Below are 16,052 nucleotides of genomic sequence, written 5' to 3' on the forward strand. Positions count from 1 at the left end.
TATTTTTTGCTCGAATGTTCGAAAAGTATACGCCACCATAGAACTAGTGCATAATAGATTGTATACGCCTACATAGGCTTGATGTGACAATATTTTTTGGATGTGAGATTCGGAAAAAATATTTTTTGCTCGAATGTTCGAAAAGTATACGCCACCATAGAACTAGTGCATAATAGATTGTATACGCCTACATAAGCTTGATGTGACAAGAAATATTTTTTGGAAGTCAGATCCGGAAAAAATATTTTTTGCTCGAATGTTCGAAAAGTATACGCTACCATAGAACTAGTGCACAATAGATTGTATGCGCCTACATAGCATGATGTGACAAGAAATATTTTTTGGAAGTCAGATTCGGAAAAAATATTTTTTGCTCGAATGTTCGAAAAGTATACGCCATCATAGAACTAATGCATAATACATTGTATACGCCTTCATAGGCTTGATGTGACAATATTTTTTGGAAGTGAGATTCGGGAAAAATATTTTTTGCTCGAATGTTCGAAAAGTATACGCCACCATAGAACTAGTGCATAATAGATTGTATACGCCTACATAGGCTTGATGTGACAAGAAATATTTTTTGGAAGTCAGATTCGGAAAAAAATATTTTTTGCTCGAATGTTCGAAAAGTATACGCCACCATAGAACTAGTGCATAATAGATTGTATACGCCTACATAGGCTTGATGTGACAAGAAATATTTTTTGGAAGTCAGATTCGGAAAAATATTTTTTTGCTCGAATGTTCGAGAAGTATACGCCACCATAGAACTAGTGCATAATAGATTGTATGCGCCTACATAGCTTGATGTGACAAGAAAATATTTTTTGGAAGTCAGATTTGGAAAGATATTTTTTTGCTCGAATGTTCGAGAAGTATACGCCACCATAGAACTAGTGCATAATAGATTGTATGTGCCTACATAGGCTTGATGTGACAAAAAATATTTTTTGGAAGTCAGATTCGGAAAAATATTTTTTTTGCTCAATGTTCGAAAAGTATACGCCACCATAGAACTAATGCATAATAGATTGTATGCGCCTACATAGCTTGATGTGACAAGAAATATTTTTTGGTCAAGTCAGATTCGGGAAAATATTTTTTTTTGCTCGAAAAGTATGCGCGGTGGCGTTTTTTACAAGAGACAAAAAATGTAGTAAATACGGGGCCGTTTTACAAAAAAAATTGTGTACACTATGTGCGCATATTTGAAGTGAAACTTCTTACTAACAGCTATTAAATTGGAGGATTTGAAGGACATGTTTGAAAAAGTGACATATACGTAATGCTGTTTTAATATAAATGCTATTTTCAATTTATTTCTGTAATCTCTACATTTTCTGTTTCGTCAATAGCCAGCAAATTTTGTGGAATACCACCCAAAATATACACTTTTATGCAAATGCCTAATAATGTTAACGCTTAAATTTATTTAAGAGAAAAATTTTGAACCTAACAATTTGAATTATTGTTCCCATCGCGCGTAAAAAAGTTACACTTAAAGCGGCCGTCGATGGACGGAAAATATTTATACTCAAATTTATGTAGAGGCACCACGGTAGTTTTCACCATGGTATACCAAGATGTATATGAACGTAAGTTAAGTATATTTATTTCTCTTTGTCTGAGGGTGCAGTCACACTATCCTAAAAACGGCGTATCGGCGTAACGGCGTAATGACCTTGAATAGATTTCCAGTAATTCTGTTGGCTGAAACATTCATCTGTCAGAAATTTTATCTGTCAAATTCATCTGTCAAAAATTTCAGCCAATAGAATTACTGGAAATCGATTCAAGGTCGTTACGCCGTTACGCCGATACGCCGTTTTTAGGATAGTGTGGCTGCACCCTTATATGTCATAATTACACAGATTTGGAATGACAAAGCTGGTAATAGGATTTTTGGAATATGGGGGAAATAAAACGTTAGTTAAGGGAACACTATTTATTTTAACTTAAGTGAATGGAGTTGGAACAAAAATAGCCTGAATTGTATGCCATTATTAACACTAAAAATATTAGAAATTAATTATATATAAAATATTAATTACTATTTAACTGTATGTGTTTCATCATCATCTACACAAACATATTCTGGTATGAAAAATAAGAATTGTGTAACAATTTGAATCTGACGTATTGTATTGTCAGGAATTAATAATAATTGATATATTCATCTGTATATTATAAAACAACCTGAGTTATACCTGAGAAATATCTATTGCATAGGCATGGTAGATGTTGATGTTCGGTATCTTAATAAGTTCGCAAGTTTCACTGAAGAATTGAATGGCAACAAATCATGTTACCAAAAAGCACCATTAAGTAAATAACAATTCCCAGTGTACAAAGCGAAATTTTCTATGAACATTTAACATATAGTATATTAAGAACATAACAGTTTTATCAAGCAAAATTAAATGTGACACATTGAGGACTGTATGCAAATAACTCTTAGGCATATTATCATAAGAACAATTATCAAATTACATCTTAAATCTTGATAAAACTGAAAATATAATTACAACAATGTTTTTGTTCCAATAAAAACAATGGCACACTACATCAAAATATACCGACTATTACTAGTATAAACGGTAAATATAATACAAATAGTATTCACCAGAAAAAATATTAACTTATATATTGATACCCAAGTAAAACATGAACAACAAAATTATGTTTTATAGAAATATATAATTACTGAGGTAGTTTACTACTTAGACCGATGGATAGTTTACAATACTTCCCTGGTAAAGTTTAAATTACTTTCAATGTTAAATTGTCTCCACCATTAATAATAAACAGGGTAAAACCTTATCGGAAGCATTGATGAAGATAAAAGAGGTTCATTCATTGATGAAGATAAAAGGGTTCAAGACACAAAAATTGTGATTTTTAAAATATATAATTTTAAATAAAATTAGAGAGAATTAAATATCGTCAGCAACTAAAAATCTTGTAACTGCAAAATTTTTATTTTTATTCGATCTAACCATATAATTCTGAAATAGCAAATCATTAAGCTGAGAGAATAGAAATGGTTTAAATATGTTAAATTGAATTATTAAATGGAATAAATTATAGAAGATAATTATTCAAATAGTATATAATAAAATAGATTTTTCATATTCGTATCGCTACAATAATAAATATACCACCAATTAAGTTGCAGACGATATTTTTCCAAAAATCTTCAAAATGTTACCTAAAAATAGGAGGTTTAAGTATAAAAGATAAAGCAGATAAATAAATGGCGATTCAATTGATTTTATCTGTTTTACACTAATGTGGACACAACTTTATACATTTTGTAACTATCCGGTCTAAGGATTACTAAATCTACGGCGGGCTGGTTTGCACAATCAGTCTCCTTCCAGCGTATAGTAAATTAATATGTGCTACAACTATAGTGAATCAAAGATACTTGAAAATTAAATAAAAAACGACAAAAACTATAATTTTACTTCTATTGAGGAAATATCTATTATACGTCCTATACATACGATTAAATGGTTGGTTTTTAAAGTATAATTTCTGTTGTTTCCTTAAATTGATTAGTTCCATATGGAAATAAAACTAATTATATTAGGAAAAAACAGTCATAACAAAAAGAAATTGAAACTGATTCAGAAAACAAAGTAAGAAAAAGCTATACTATTTTATTTTTTTGACATTGAAACTTTTTATAAATAATAGCTTTTACAAGTAATAAAATCATTGTTAAATATTACAACGTTTTGAAAAAAAATTGTACTATGTATGCAGTTGTACAGAAGTGTACAAACATGAAAGTGATACAAAACAATATATCACTATTAAATGTGTTGAATGTTGATGTGTTTTTCACCTAGACAATCATATCTTTTGATGGATAAATTTGATCCCTTTATTTTTAACCTATTTCTGTTAATCAGGGTGACTTAAACAATTGATCAAATCTATGAATATTGTGGTCAAAATTAACCATCAATAACTTTTAATTAGGCACTATTTTGATACCCATATTAAACTGTAATTTGAAAACCGATTGAAATGGTAAAACAACTTCAATATTTCATGTTGATATTTTCATGTCATCTCAATATGCACTGTCTCAAAATTTTATATTTTTGTGATTCTTTGTAATATTTTACTCGATAAAATATTAATTAGTGTATGCTGTAAAATAAATATTGCAGTGTTTAATTCCATTCATAAATCAGTAAGATGATTTGTAGGTTAATGTTGTGTGGTCATTGCCGCTTTTCTGTAATAGCATCAATCAATGTAGTAACTAGTTGAATTGTAAAAATCTGCGATTAGGTAATATTTCCTCATCTCCAATGTTGGCAGAATGTGTGATGGTGTAAACTGATTCAATATTAAGCAAGCAAAAACTATTCTACCATTCTTGAAAGTCAAAAAATGGATAGTAAGCTTTCCATGAATACAGATTTGCTGAGTTAAACAGCAAGAACTAGAACAATACTTGAATCAAGTTGGGTGGCTACGCTGTGGAAACTACCCATATTAGGCTGAATTTGGGTCTCTTGGGGGGTCTGGAATGAGGAAAACTGTGTTTCCTTAATTTGAAAAATTCCAATGGCCAGAAAGTCGTATTTTTGTCGATCGGTTGATGTTTAGGATGGTGTGTGTGAAATAAATGGATTGAATTATTAATTTGTTCTAAAAACCATTTAGATTATTGAATTTTGTTGTGATATTTTAATTAAATGCCCGAATTGTTATTAAAAATCCCGAATATAACTGGGAAAGTGCTCGAAATATCTTTACTGCAGGAATAAATACATGTACCCTCGAATATATCTTATATATATAATTTTTTTTCATAAATAAAAGCAGCTCTCTGGTAACATTCTTGCACTTTGGCACAGTTTATAAATCTGTACAAATAATTTAAAATTTCTTTTATACATAAAAATTTAATAAATACTTTTAATATATCCATTTTTTTCACAATTTTAAAAATAGCGACCCCGCTATATTTATAATTTTTTCCTAACAAAAAATATCCTCCCCAACAAACAATTTTTTTATCAAAAATATTATATTTTTAATTAGCCAGGCCCTCGCTATGGGCCGAGGAGAGGTCCCACGTGGACCGACTATCCCTCTTGAGTTTGTACTATTAGGGTCGCGACTGGCCTTGACACAAGGCACCACGTCGCCGAGTAAGGTAAACTGCCTTACTGTCTTATCTGGTAAATCATTTCTGCAACAATATCGACGGCCAGCCCAGAGCGACTCCATCTCCTAACAAATAATAATATAGGAAGTCGCCCTGGCCTCGCCCAATCCACAATATCGATTTAACAATCACCTAACAATATAATTAAAGTTAAAAAAAGTCTGTTTCATTCACGCCGTTTTAGAGTCCTTTTAACTAACGTATCCCGATAACATTATTGGACGTTCACACCTCTTAGACTTATTAAGCGTATACCCCTTTGGCTTATTTTGAGGTGCCACATCGCTAAATGTCCCGACGAACGCACAATAATCTATCACGAACACTAACTTTTAACCAGACGGTAAATTTCAAACTTTTTCACATTCACACATTTAAAAAAAGAAAAATAACAGCCACGTTAAGCGTGAGCGAGGGATGCGGGGCAACCGACACATCCGACGTCAGTTAAAGTCTATTTCAGCCTGCATCCCACACTAACAGTTTCAAAGGAACTTTAGCGCCTTTCGATTTGGTGCTGCTCGTCCAGAATTTTATTTGTATGGTGACATCCTTGTTGCATTTTTGTCGAATCGGAAAATCCAAAGCTTGTTAGGTTTGCGTCAAAATTCAGTTGGATAACAGGCTTTTCCTGCAATTTTGTAGCCTGAGTTATGTGTTGTAGGTCGGTTGCTTCTTTGGTAGTCCTTGTGATCAGGTATATTTTATATATGGTTCATTAAAGAAAAAAATCTGAAATGGCTATGGTTGGTTGCGGTGTAAATAACGGAAATTTCTAAGGCTATAAATCTAATATATTTTGATTTCTTGAGGTAGATTGTAATGTGGGCACGGAGTTATCATACCATATTCCAGACGATTCTCTACACGTTCCACTTTTAGATGAACTATAAATATAATAATGAAGCACATCTGTAATACTTATCTTAAGGCAACGGAAACGATAATTATAAAAACAACAGCGAACTCTGAATATTATGGAAAACAAATCAGGCCGGGCCTGGAACCGGATATATTGCGAAAGTGGAAGGCCTCGAGATGCTTGTGTACAATAAGGTATGCATAACTTATGCACAAGGCAGTGAATGTAGATAGCTGGTATCTACTGTTGCTCAGATGAAGGACCCCCTCCCTCGGATGGCGGCTGGCTTGAGTCCTTCGGCTGCTTTGACTGGCGCGGTCTTCCAGCTGGAGGCATTAAAGCTTGCAGTACCATGGCGCGGATTCGTCGTTGTGCTGACTGTAACAAAATCAAAAATGTCAATTAATAAACATTACTACTATCGACTTCATTCAATTTAATTTTTTTTAAGGTCTGGTTAGTAGGTATATTTTTGTCTATAATCAACTTCCGGGATTTTAAAAAATGATCAACAGTACAATGGGTCTTATGAATAAAAGTTAAGGAAATGCTTTTACCTAAATTTTTTGAAATAGACTTATACAATTTGTAAACAACCAACAAAGATAGTTCTATAGAAAAAGCAATTGGTTCTCTTTATTCATCAGGCCCAATGACCAATAGTCATTTGGTTCTAAAAAAGGGAGTTATCTTGAAAGTTTTCCGCGTGTTTTGAAAATGGATAATTTTATAAATTTGATGTGCTCTTTCCAAATTTCAACTTTTCCGTTTCGTATATTTGCCGCTCGCGCCGCCATATTGGAGAAACTGGGCCTAAAAGTAGTTTTTTTTTTTATTTTAAACGCTTTATACTGTGCGGTTTGAAATTTTGATGCTAAAATTCAGCAATACCGCATAGAAGAAATGTATCAATCTAACTTTTATCACTTTTTAAAACATTTGATTTTTCATTTAAGCTGTCTTTTTTTTACATTTTATTGTCCTAGACGTTAAAATCCAGACCACGCACTTTCGATGTCCAGATCGGTATATTGAAATTTTAAAATTTGTGTTATTTAAAAATGTTAGAAAACCTGTAATTGACATAGCCTGTAGCCTGTAATTGACATAATTTTTATGTAATATATTCCATTTAAATGTAATATGTTATTTTTAGAAGTTTAAATGTAAAAAATACTAGTTTTAAATGTAAAGAATACGAGTTTTCTACAATGTTCTCTATGGGTATCTCGGAAACTACTGGAGATTGAGAGTCGGTTAAATGGGGAAAGAATTGCAGTTTTGTAGGGTCATAAATATGCGCCTTTTAGATTTTTGAAAAAGTTCATGGCTTACTAGATATTTTGAAAAAAAAAACAAATTTCGGCTATTTTAAAAATTGTCCCTAATTCCATTATAAGCTATTTTAGACAAAAAGTTTTCAAATAAAAGTTGTAGATAATCACATCCCTAATGAGTTTGTGTTCTCCGATTTTTTCTAAAGCCTGTCATTTATGACACAAACATATTTTTTTAAATGGAAACCATAGTTGGCCATAGCTTCATAAAAAGCGCCATTTTTAAGCTTTTTAGTGATATAAGCTATATGTTTTTTTCGAAAAATTAGTGAGTTATGGCCAATTCTTATTATTTTTAAACAATTTCACTTAGTTAGCCATGGAAACAAGATCAATAGTCGTTGTTCTCAGAAATGTGAAACTGTCACATCCAAACTTTATAAATTAAAATAAACAAAACTTGTAAATATGAATTATTCAAATGAAGAAAAGCGTGTAGGATTATTGGTTCAACTTTTCCATACATTTTCGAGGATACGTTGACCGGTGAACGTTACTTACGTTTTTTCGAAAAGTTAAATTTAGATACTTGCGCTTCAATACAATGGTTCCAACATCATTTTCTTTATGTCACTCTCAGAAATGTGAAGCTGTGACATCCAAACTTTGTAAATTAAAATAAACAAAAATTGTAAATATGAATTTTTCAAATGAAGAAAAGCGTGTAGATTGTGGATACTAGCGCATCAATAGAGTGGTTCCAACGTGACTTTCATTATGACCCCCCCATAATGTTAAAAATTATTTATATCATAATTATGCAAACTCAGGAATAACAAGAGGTGGACCAATTGCATGGGCCTCCTCGATCACCTGACCTATCCATTTTAGATTTGGTTTGGTTGGAAAAGAACTTATGAATTAAGAGGGGCACTCGAGTGGCGGTACGAGAGAAGTTTAATTAAGTCGACCGCTCCTTCTGTGAGAATAGGTAGTAAATCAGCTTTAAAAAGATGGAACTCAAAACAATGGCGGATTTTTTCAACCTTTTCTAAAATAACTTAAAGTGTATGTAATGATATTATTTACTTCAAGCTTTAGTTTGTGTAATGTAAATTGTAAAGAACCATTTAATAATATATTCTGACTTTTTATAAATAAATCATAATAGAATAAGAATACCATGCAATCTAAGTGAAATTAGTCAAGAAAGATAAAAATTGGCTATAACTAAATTTAACTTTTCTAACATGTCTTGAAAACCGTTCTCTAAAAAACGTAACATTCACCGGTCAACGTATCCTCGAAAATGGTCAAGAAAAGTTGAACCTACACGCTTTTCTTCAATTGAAAAATTCATATTTACAGTTTTTAGTTATTTTAATTTACAAAGTTTGGATGTGACAGTTTGACATTTCTGGGTCCAAAGACGATTAACTTTCATGGCTAACTAAGTGAAATTGTGAGCGCTATTTTTTAAGCTTTTCAGTGATATAAGCTACGATATGTTTTCTTCGCAAAATTACTGAGTTATAGCCAATTCTTATCATTTTTAAGATAAGAATTGGCTATAACTCAGTAATTTTTCGAAGAAAACATATTGTAGCTTAGATCGCTGAAAAGCTTAAAAAAAGCGCTTTTTATGAAGTCATCGCCAACTATGGTTTCCATTTAAAAAACATATGTTTGTGTCATAGGTCAAAAATGACAGGCTTTAGAAAAAAACCGAGGACACAATCTCATTAAGGATGTGATTGTCTACAATTTTTATCTGAAGACTTTTTGTCTAAAATGGCTTATAATGGAATTGGGGACAATTTTTAAAATAGCCGAAATTTGTTTTTTTCGAAATATCTAGTAAGCCATGAACTTTTTCAAAAATCTGAAAGGCGCATATTTATAACCCCACAAAACTGCAATTCTTTCCCCATTAAACCGACTCTCTATCTCCAGTAGTTTCCGAGATACCCATAGAGAACATCGTAGGAAACTCACCATGTATATATGACTTAATTGAAATTTTTAGTATGCGAACAATCACGAGGTGGCGCTTTATTTACTTTCATTTCTTAACATGACAGATGGAGTTCTAAAGGGGGATGTTTCGTGCGCTATGTCATGTGTAGACGGGGCTTAACCGTAAAACTCATGCGTATGTGACTGATTCAACAATTACGGATATTACTATTTGAAAAATCCAGTTTATATTTAAACAAGACAATAATAAACTTACTTGAACACTAAAGAAGGGACCAATGATATGTACAGTGGTATCATCCCCTTGGGGCGAGGCACCTTGTTCTGGCAGTTTGATCACGCTACCAGTCACACGCTGTAGCTCGCGTACATTCTGACCCCCTTTACCGATAATACGTCCCACTTGAGAACTCGGCACCATGAGCTCAACTGTTAATCTAACGTCATCGGAACCAGCTACAAATCCTTCCTCCCTCATCTTTTCAAAAATCAAGTACTGAGCCTATAATTAATAAATTCGTAATTAGTATTAACCGATTTAGACAGGATAACCTAATCTTTATAAAATATACAGGGTGGTCCGAACTGCATTCCGGAAATTCGGCAACATATTCTGCAGATAAAAATAAGTAAAAAAGTTGGTATAAATGTATGTTCTAAAATGCTTAGTTTCAGAGATAAATAATTTCTGAAGTAACGTCAATATTTGGATGAAAATTGGTGTCTGGGAGTTTGTTCACATAAGAAATTTGATTTTGATGTCAATATGACTCCTACTGGTAGAGGGCGTCACCTACATGTGTTTTAATTGTTTTAAAGCGTAATAACTTTTTGTCCGTACCTGTATAAAACTACCGAGGGAAAAAACATACATCTCTGTGGCTTTTTACGTAAAAAATATATCTTTGTAGAAATCGCTACGAGTAACCGTTCTCAAGATATTTAGAATGGAAATAGTCAATACATGTCATTATAGACGAAAAATAAACACGTTGAGTAGATGAATTATTTCACTGAAATAATAAATTTGAGAAATTTTTATTTTTTTAAATTAATCATAAATTTTTCAGCAAAAAAAATGATGATAAAACAGTTTCTGTCAAACTTTTGGCACAGAAACTTTCAAATTTATGATCTCAGTTTAATAACTATTTAGTCGACATTATATTTAATTTATGTCAATGATGACAGGTATTGATAATTTCGATTCCAAATATCTCGAAAATCATTACTCGTAGCGATTTTTACCAAGAGACATTTTTTACGTAAAAAACGTAAATGTATATTTTTTTTATTCAGTAGTTTTATACAGGTACGGACGAAAAGTTATTACTCTTCAAACCCGTTAAAAAATATGTAGGTGGCGTCCTATACTAGTAGGAGTCATATTGACATCAAAATCCAAATTTCTCATGTCAAAAAACTCCCAGACACAAATTTTCAATATAAATTGACGTTCCTGCAGAAATTATTTGGAAAAAATCGAAATAAAAATGAAACTTCTACACCCTGTATATCCGAAACGAATCATTTTAGGACATACATTTATATGAACTTTTTTACTTATTTTTATATGCAGAATATGCTGCTGAAGTTTCCAGAATACCGTTCAGACCACCCTGTATATTTTTTTGCACTATTTACCTTCCATTGGGCTTCAGGTGATCCAACAATACTAACTCTTCTCTCATTAGGGGCATCTTGAGGTTTTGTTTCATCTATTGGAGATATTTTAACTGAAGCTCCAGAAAAACGAATAATATTTCTAATGTGGGATCCCTGTAAAAAAACAATCTTAATAAGATACACAAATATCTATTAAACCATAGACTTAAAATAAAATATAGACTGAGCATCTCATTCATAAATAGCTGGAACATGCGGTCAGACACTGTCTTGTTATTGTTGTGTTATTGTTTTAGGTTATAACGAGTGCGACACGAGCGATAGATAGGTTGTCTCTGTCGTAACGGTCGTTCCCTGACGACTCTGCCGAGAAACACAACACTGTCTTTCGTTTCTCAAGTACACCTGAACTCTCCGTATCATAGCCGGGTATTTTTTTTTATTTTAATGAAGCTATAATTAAATTAAAAATATATCGTATTTAAACTTTTTTATATTTTATTAAGATTTAGGACAGGTTTTTTAAATAAAAGTTTAGAAAAAACAAGAGAGAAAAGAGTCCAAAAAGGATAAAAATAATAAAATACACGTTATAGAAGAAATTTTATAATCGAAATTACGTAATTTTTGAAATTAATAATTAATTATTAATTTTAGTCAAACATTTACAACCCCTAATATTAATCAAAACAGGATCTATTCCACAGATATAATTGAATCGGCGACAGGGAGAGAAAAAAATAATATATGATTGTTGTAATTTTTTTTCTGGTTAAGTTATGTCTTATGTAAATTAGAGAAAACATAAATCCAATCCATTAAAGCAAGGAAGGTGATAGGAAGTGGATAAAATGAAAACTACATTTATTTAACTCGGTACTGTCTTTATTATACCGGGTGCGTCCCAAAAGTGGCTCATCCCCATAATTTTTTTTATATTTTCAAATAAAAACTAAGATTTAGTATGTTAGTATATGACATAAATTAGGATTGATTGACGCATGCAATTGTTTTTGGTCACTTCCTGTTTCATCGGAAATGACTATAACTTTTAATTTTTAAACGGCACCCTTGGTATATTTCTACTTTATTCGATAGAAAATCACACTCTGAATAGAATGACATATGATATGTCAATTTTTGACATTTTCGCATATGGTTTAATTGTAATTGTAACACGCGGTTCATAACGATAATTTGACTCGAAATACCAAGTGTGTGGTATCAATATATTCATAAAAAAAAATGCTTTTTCCAAATATGCTAACGAGTCACCCTTGTTCCATTTGAAAAAATTGACATATGTATGATTAAAAATACGATATGTACATCTCTTAACCGGCCTAGACAAGACACGAAACCTATTAGACGATCAAAACTATTTTTCCAAGGCTCCTTGATTAAAACTTAGTGTTTTTAACACCATGGCACCCTGGATTGAAATTTAAAATAGGATTTGTTTTTAAGCGACAATGTCAAAAGTTGACATATGATATGTCATTCTATTCAGAGTGTCATTTTTTATCGAATAAAGTAGCAATATACCGAGGGTGCCTTTAAAAATCAAAAGATGTAATCATTTCGGTGAAACAGGAAGAGACCAAAAACAATTGAATACGTCAATAAATCCTAATTTATGCCATATACCTACTAACATACAAATCTGGTTTTTTTATCTGAAAAAATAAAAAAGTTATAGGGGTGAGCCACTTTTGAGACGACCCGGTATATTAAAAAATATTGTTTCATAATGTAATATCATTTTAAAATTCTTGTATGTTATTTTAGATTCTGAAGATAATTTTAGTATAAACCGGAATATATTTTTAATAAAAAACATTATTAATTATTAACAGGGTTATAATTATGATTTTGTTACAATGTAAGTAAGTAAATAATGTAATGTAAGAGAAAAAATTCAGATTTTACATTTTACTAAAATATTATCTAAATAAGCGCCTTTCTACAACAACGCCACTGACTCCCAATGGGTAAATTGAGAGTTGCCTACCGGTTAAAAGTCGTTTCAAGACTTAAATGGATTATTTAAGTCAAATTTCTTGCAAATTTGGCACTGGCAAACCATATTTTATAGTTCTTGAACAGAAAAAGTCAATAGAATAAACACTTAAGGACTACAAGCTAAGAAAATGCGTTAATACAGCCGGGGAGATAGCGGCAACAAAGCTTTACCGCACACGTGCGACACGTACTACATTCTTAATCTAAGCGTACTACAAGGTAATAAATGAATGAATAGGCTCCCTCGCCTCTAATCGGTGTTGTCATATTGTCAAGAACTTATCCTTTTTAAACAGTATCCGACTTATAATTTAGTAGTATAAGGACTATTTAATACATCTATGGAATATTAAAACCTACTTTATTAAACTGTAGTATTAATATCTCAATATATGTGTATAACAAGAAAAAAAATATTGATAATATTAAAGACGTGACAACATAAGCTGGATGAGGAAGGCTCGGTCGACTGTACCCAGAAGTAAACATGTGTACAAAAAATATTGTTTGTCCGCGTTGAGATGTAAATAGTGTAGTCTATATTTTATTTTAAGTCTATGTATTAAACACATTAAAAAAGTAAATCCGCCGTCTTTGAAAATTAATTCTAAAAATAAATTGCTTCACTTCATTATAACCGCAAAAAATTAATACAAGTTATTAGCAGGTAGTTAAAAAATTAATTTCCAAGTTTATGAAGAAATAAGTGTTCCAGTGAAAACTTTTTTGCAAAAAAAATTACTGATGATTTTAGGACATTTTTATTTTTGTTGGAATTTGATTGAAGATGTCTTGAAAATGTTTATTGGAATAACAATTAAGAAAGTGGTAGAAATATAATCGACAGAGGGCGCCATTAATAAATTCATTGTTGCCAACCATGGACATCTTCGGCGCCGGGCTAACTAACTGGAGTTTAAATTTCTAGCTGGCGATTCAGGTGGTAGCTCTACTGTAAAAAAGTCAGGTCGCCACATTTATTTATTTCCTGATATTTTGATTCATTTTGACACACCGTTTTGTATTACGAGTGTTTGGTTTAAGTGAATTGTGTTTGTAATAATTTAAACTTAAAATTTTTTACGAGTAGACCTTGCAGTTGCAAAAACTGGTGACATAAGGAGACAAACAAATCTCTATTATATTTAATTATATTAATAAACGATTTCTCCTAATTATTATCAATATAATGCACATATTCAACAGGCTTTTAACTATAAAGTGTTTGACATAAATTATTTTTTGACATAAATTATTTTGTATATTATGAATATTTTTCATAAAAAAACGGTACTGACCTTAGTGCCAATAATAGCCCCAACTGCATTGTTTGGAATGTACAAATAAGTTACTTCTTGGACGTCTCCTGATGCTTGAGAAGGCCCAGCAGCTGGATACATGCCTGGATATGGTGCCTGACTAGCGTATAAACCTCTAGTGCCATAGCCGATTCCTGCAGTAGCCATCATTGCCATAGGGTGCAAACCTGAAAGTGAAGAGACATCATTCTAAACAAATTACATTTATAAACGACTGAACTCGATAGGAGATCGACTTTTCACAAATATTACCTGGGAACATCATTGTCTGGGGGGCCATCGCTTGCAAATCGTTCTCGTAGCTCTGTCTCAGTTTCGCACTGATCTGCGCTTCTGCCTTGCTCATGTTATCAATTGAACCTTTTACCGTTATAATTCTTTCTAGATTAAACGAACTGATATCATTTATGCTGGATACAGTAATCTTGGTTTCAGTTTCCTGCATAATACGCTTGATTGTGTTTCCGCCTTTGCCAATTATTCGTCCGATTAAATTGTTGTGCGCCAATATTTTCAGTGATATTTCCCTAAAAGATTCATACACATATGAGTAATAATCGTTTATTAAAAAAAGAAGTTTATAAACAACTATCTTATTGAAGTGATCTATAAAGACAATATACACTCAGATTTTTGGTTAAATTTAAAGTGTTATATTTTTGTTATTTTTAGCCCTATTTTCTTGAATTTTTTAGCAAACTGTATATAATTATATCAACTTTAACTCGTAAACTAACTTTTTTTATAAACTTTAGTATTTGACATATTATACAGGGTTTATCGGGGGGTTGTTTTTTACCCTACCTTTAAAACAACCTATACAATATGCAATAATTTCGTGTTTAAATTTTTTCCTAAAATATAATTTTGATTCATGTCAATACATGCTTTGGTTAATTTTTAAGAGCGAAATAAACTATTCACGATCAGTTTGCAATTTTTTCAATTATAATTACTTTTTGATGTAATTTTTTAATATGGTGAGATGGTTTTGGTGATAATTGTCGTAACGTCATATTACGCTGCAATGGATACTCTATATTAAATTAAAAAAAAGTTAACGAAAACGATTTTGTCCTAGTTTTAATAAACATTCATAACGATAACATCTGTAATACATAATACAAACAGTATACAAACAGAAAAAAAATTGTAAAAAATACCCTAATAATTTGTATTGCCTCCCTTGACTGCTATAACTGTATATGTCCGTTCATACTGTCATTGAGGCTGCATATATCATATTGCGTTATGCTTTCCCATTCTCCTTTAAAATCCAAGCGATGTTCATTTAATGAAGCTTCGCGGCCTCTTAACCTCCTGCCAAGCATTTCCCGAACGATGAACATAATGGACAGTTCATAGTAGTATATAGTTCACAATAATCACCAAAGCCACCTTGTCATATTGCAAAATAACTTTAAAAAAAATATAACTGAAAAAATTGCAAATTGTTGGTGGCAAGTTCATTTCGCCTTTAAAAATTAACCAAGGCATGTATTGACATGATCCAAAAAACAAAATGTTCAGGAGACATGGTCCTGTTCGTAAAATTATATTTTAGGAAGATTTACACACGAAATTATTGCACAGGGTGTTTTAAATTTAGGGTAAAAAACAACCCCTCGATTAACCCTGTATAATATGCCAAATACTAAAGTTTATAAAAAAATGAGTTCACAAATTATTCAAGTTGATGTAATTATATATACAGCTTACTAAAAAATTCATGAAAATAGGGCTAAAAATAACAAAAATACACTTTAAATTTGACC

The 16,052-nt window shown here is 31.5% G+C and overlaps 1 protein-coding gene across 4 annotated transcripts in view; it reads right to left on the reverse strand.

Moving 5' to 3' along the window:
- Positions 1–1,933: 1,933 nt before the first annotated feature.
- The window catches only part of LOC115883012 (insulin-like growth factor 2 mRNA-binding protein 1), a 221,651-nt gene continuing 207,532 nt past the window's right edge, over positions 1,934–16,052 (reverse strand). For 3 of the 4 annotated variants that reach the window (XM_030901284.1, XM_030901286.1, XM_030901287.1), the window contains 5 exons: positions 14,530–14,804; positions 14,257–14,444; positions 10,955–11,089; positions 9,567–9,812; positions 1,934–6,434 (listed from right to left, as the gene is read on the reverse strand). In XM_030901284.1, coding sequence (XP_030757144.1) covers positions 6,297–6,434; positions 9,567–9,812; positions 10,955–11,089; positions 14,257–14,444; positions 14,530–14,804 — 982 coding nt within the window. In that variant the 3' untranslated portion in view covers positions 1,934–6,296. The remainder of the gene's footprint in view (positions 6,435–9,566; positions 9,813–10,954; positions 11,090–14,256; positions 14,445–14,529; positions 14,805–16,052) is intronic. The other variant, XM_030901285.1, reaches the window with a different exon arrangement.

Source organism: Sitophilus oryzae, unplaced genomic scaffold, assembly GCF_002938485.1.
Source record: "Sitophilus oryzae breed Bouriz unplaced genomic scaffold, Soryzae_2.0 scaffold_1801_pilon_pilon, whole genome shotgun sequence".
NCBI lineage: Eukaryota > Metazoa > Arthropoda > Insecta > Coleoptera > Curculionidae > Sitophilus > Sitophilus oryzae.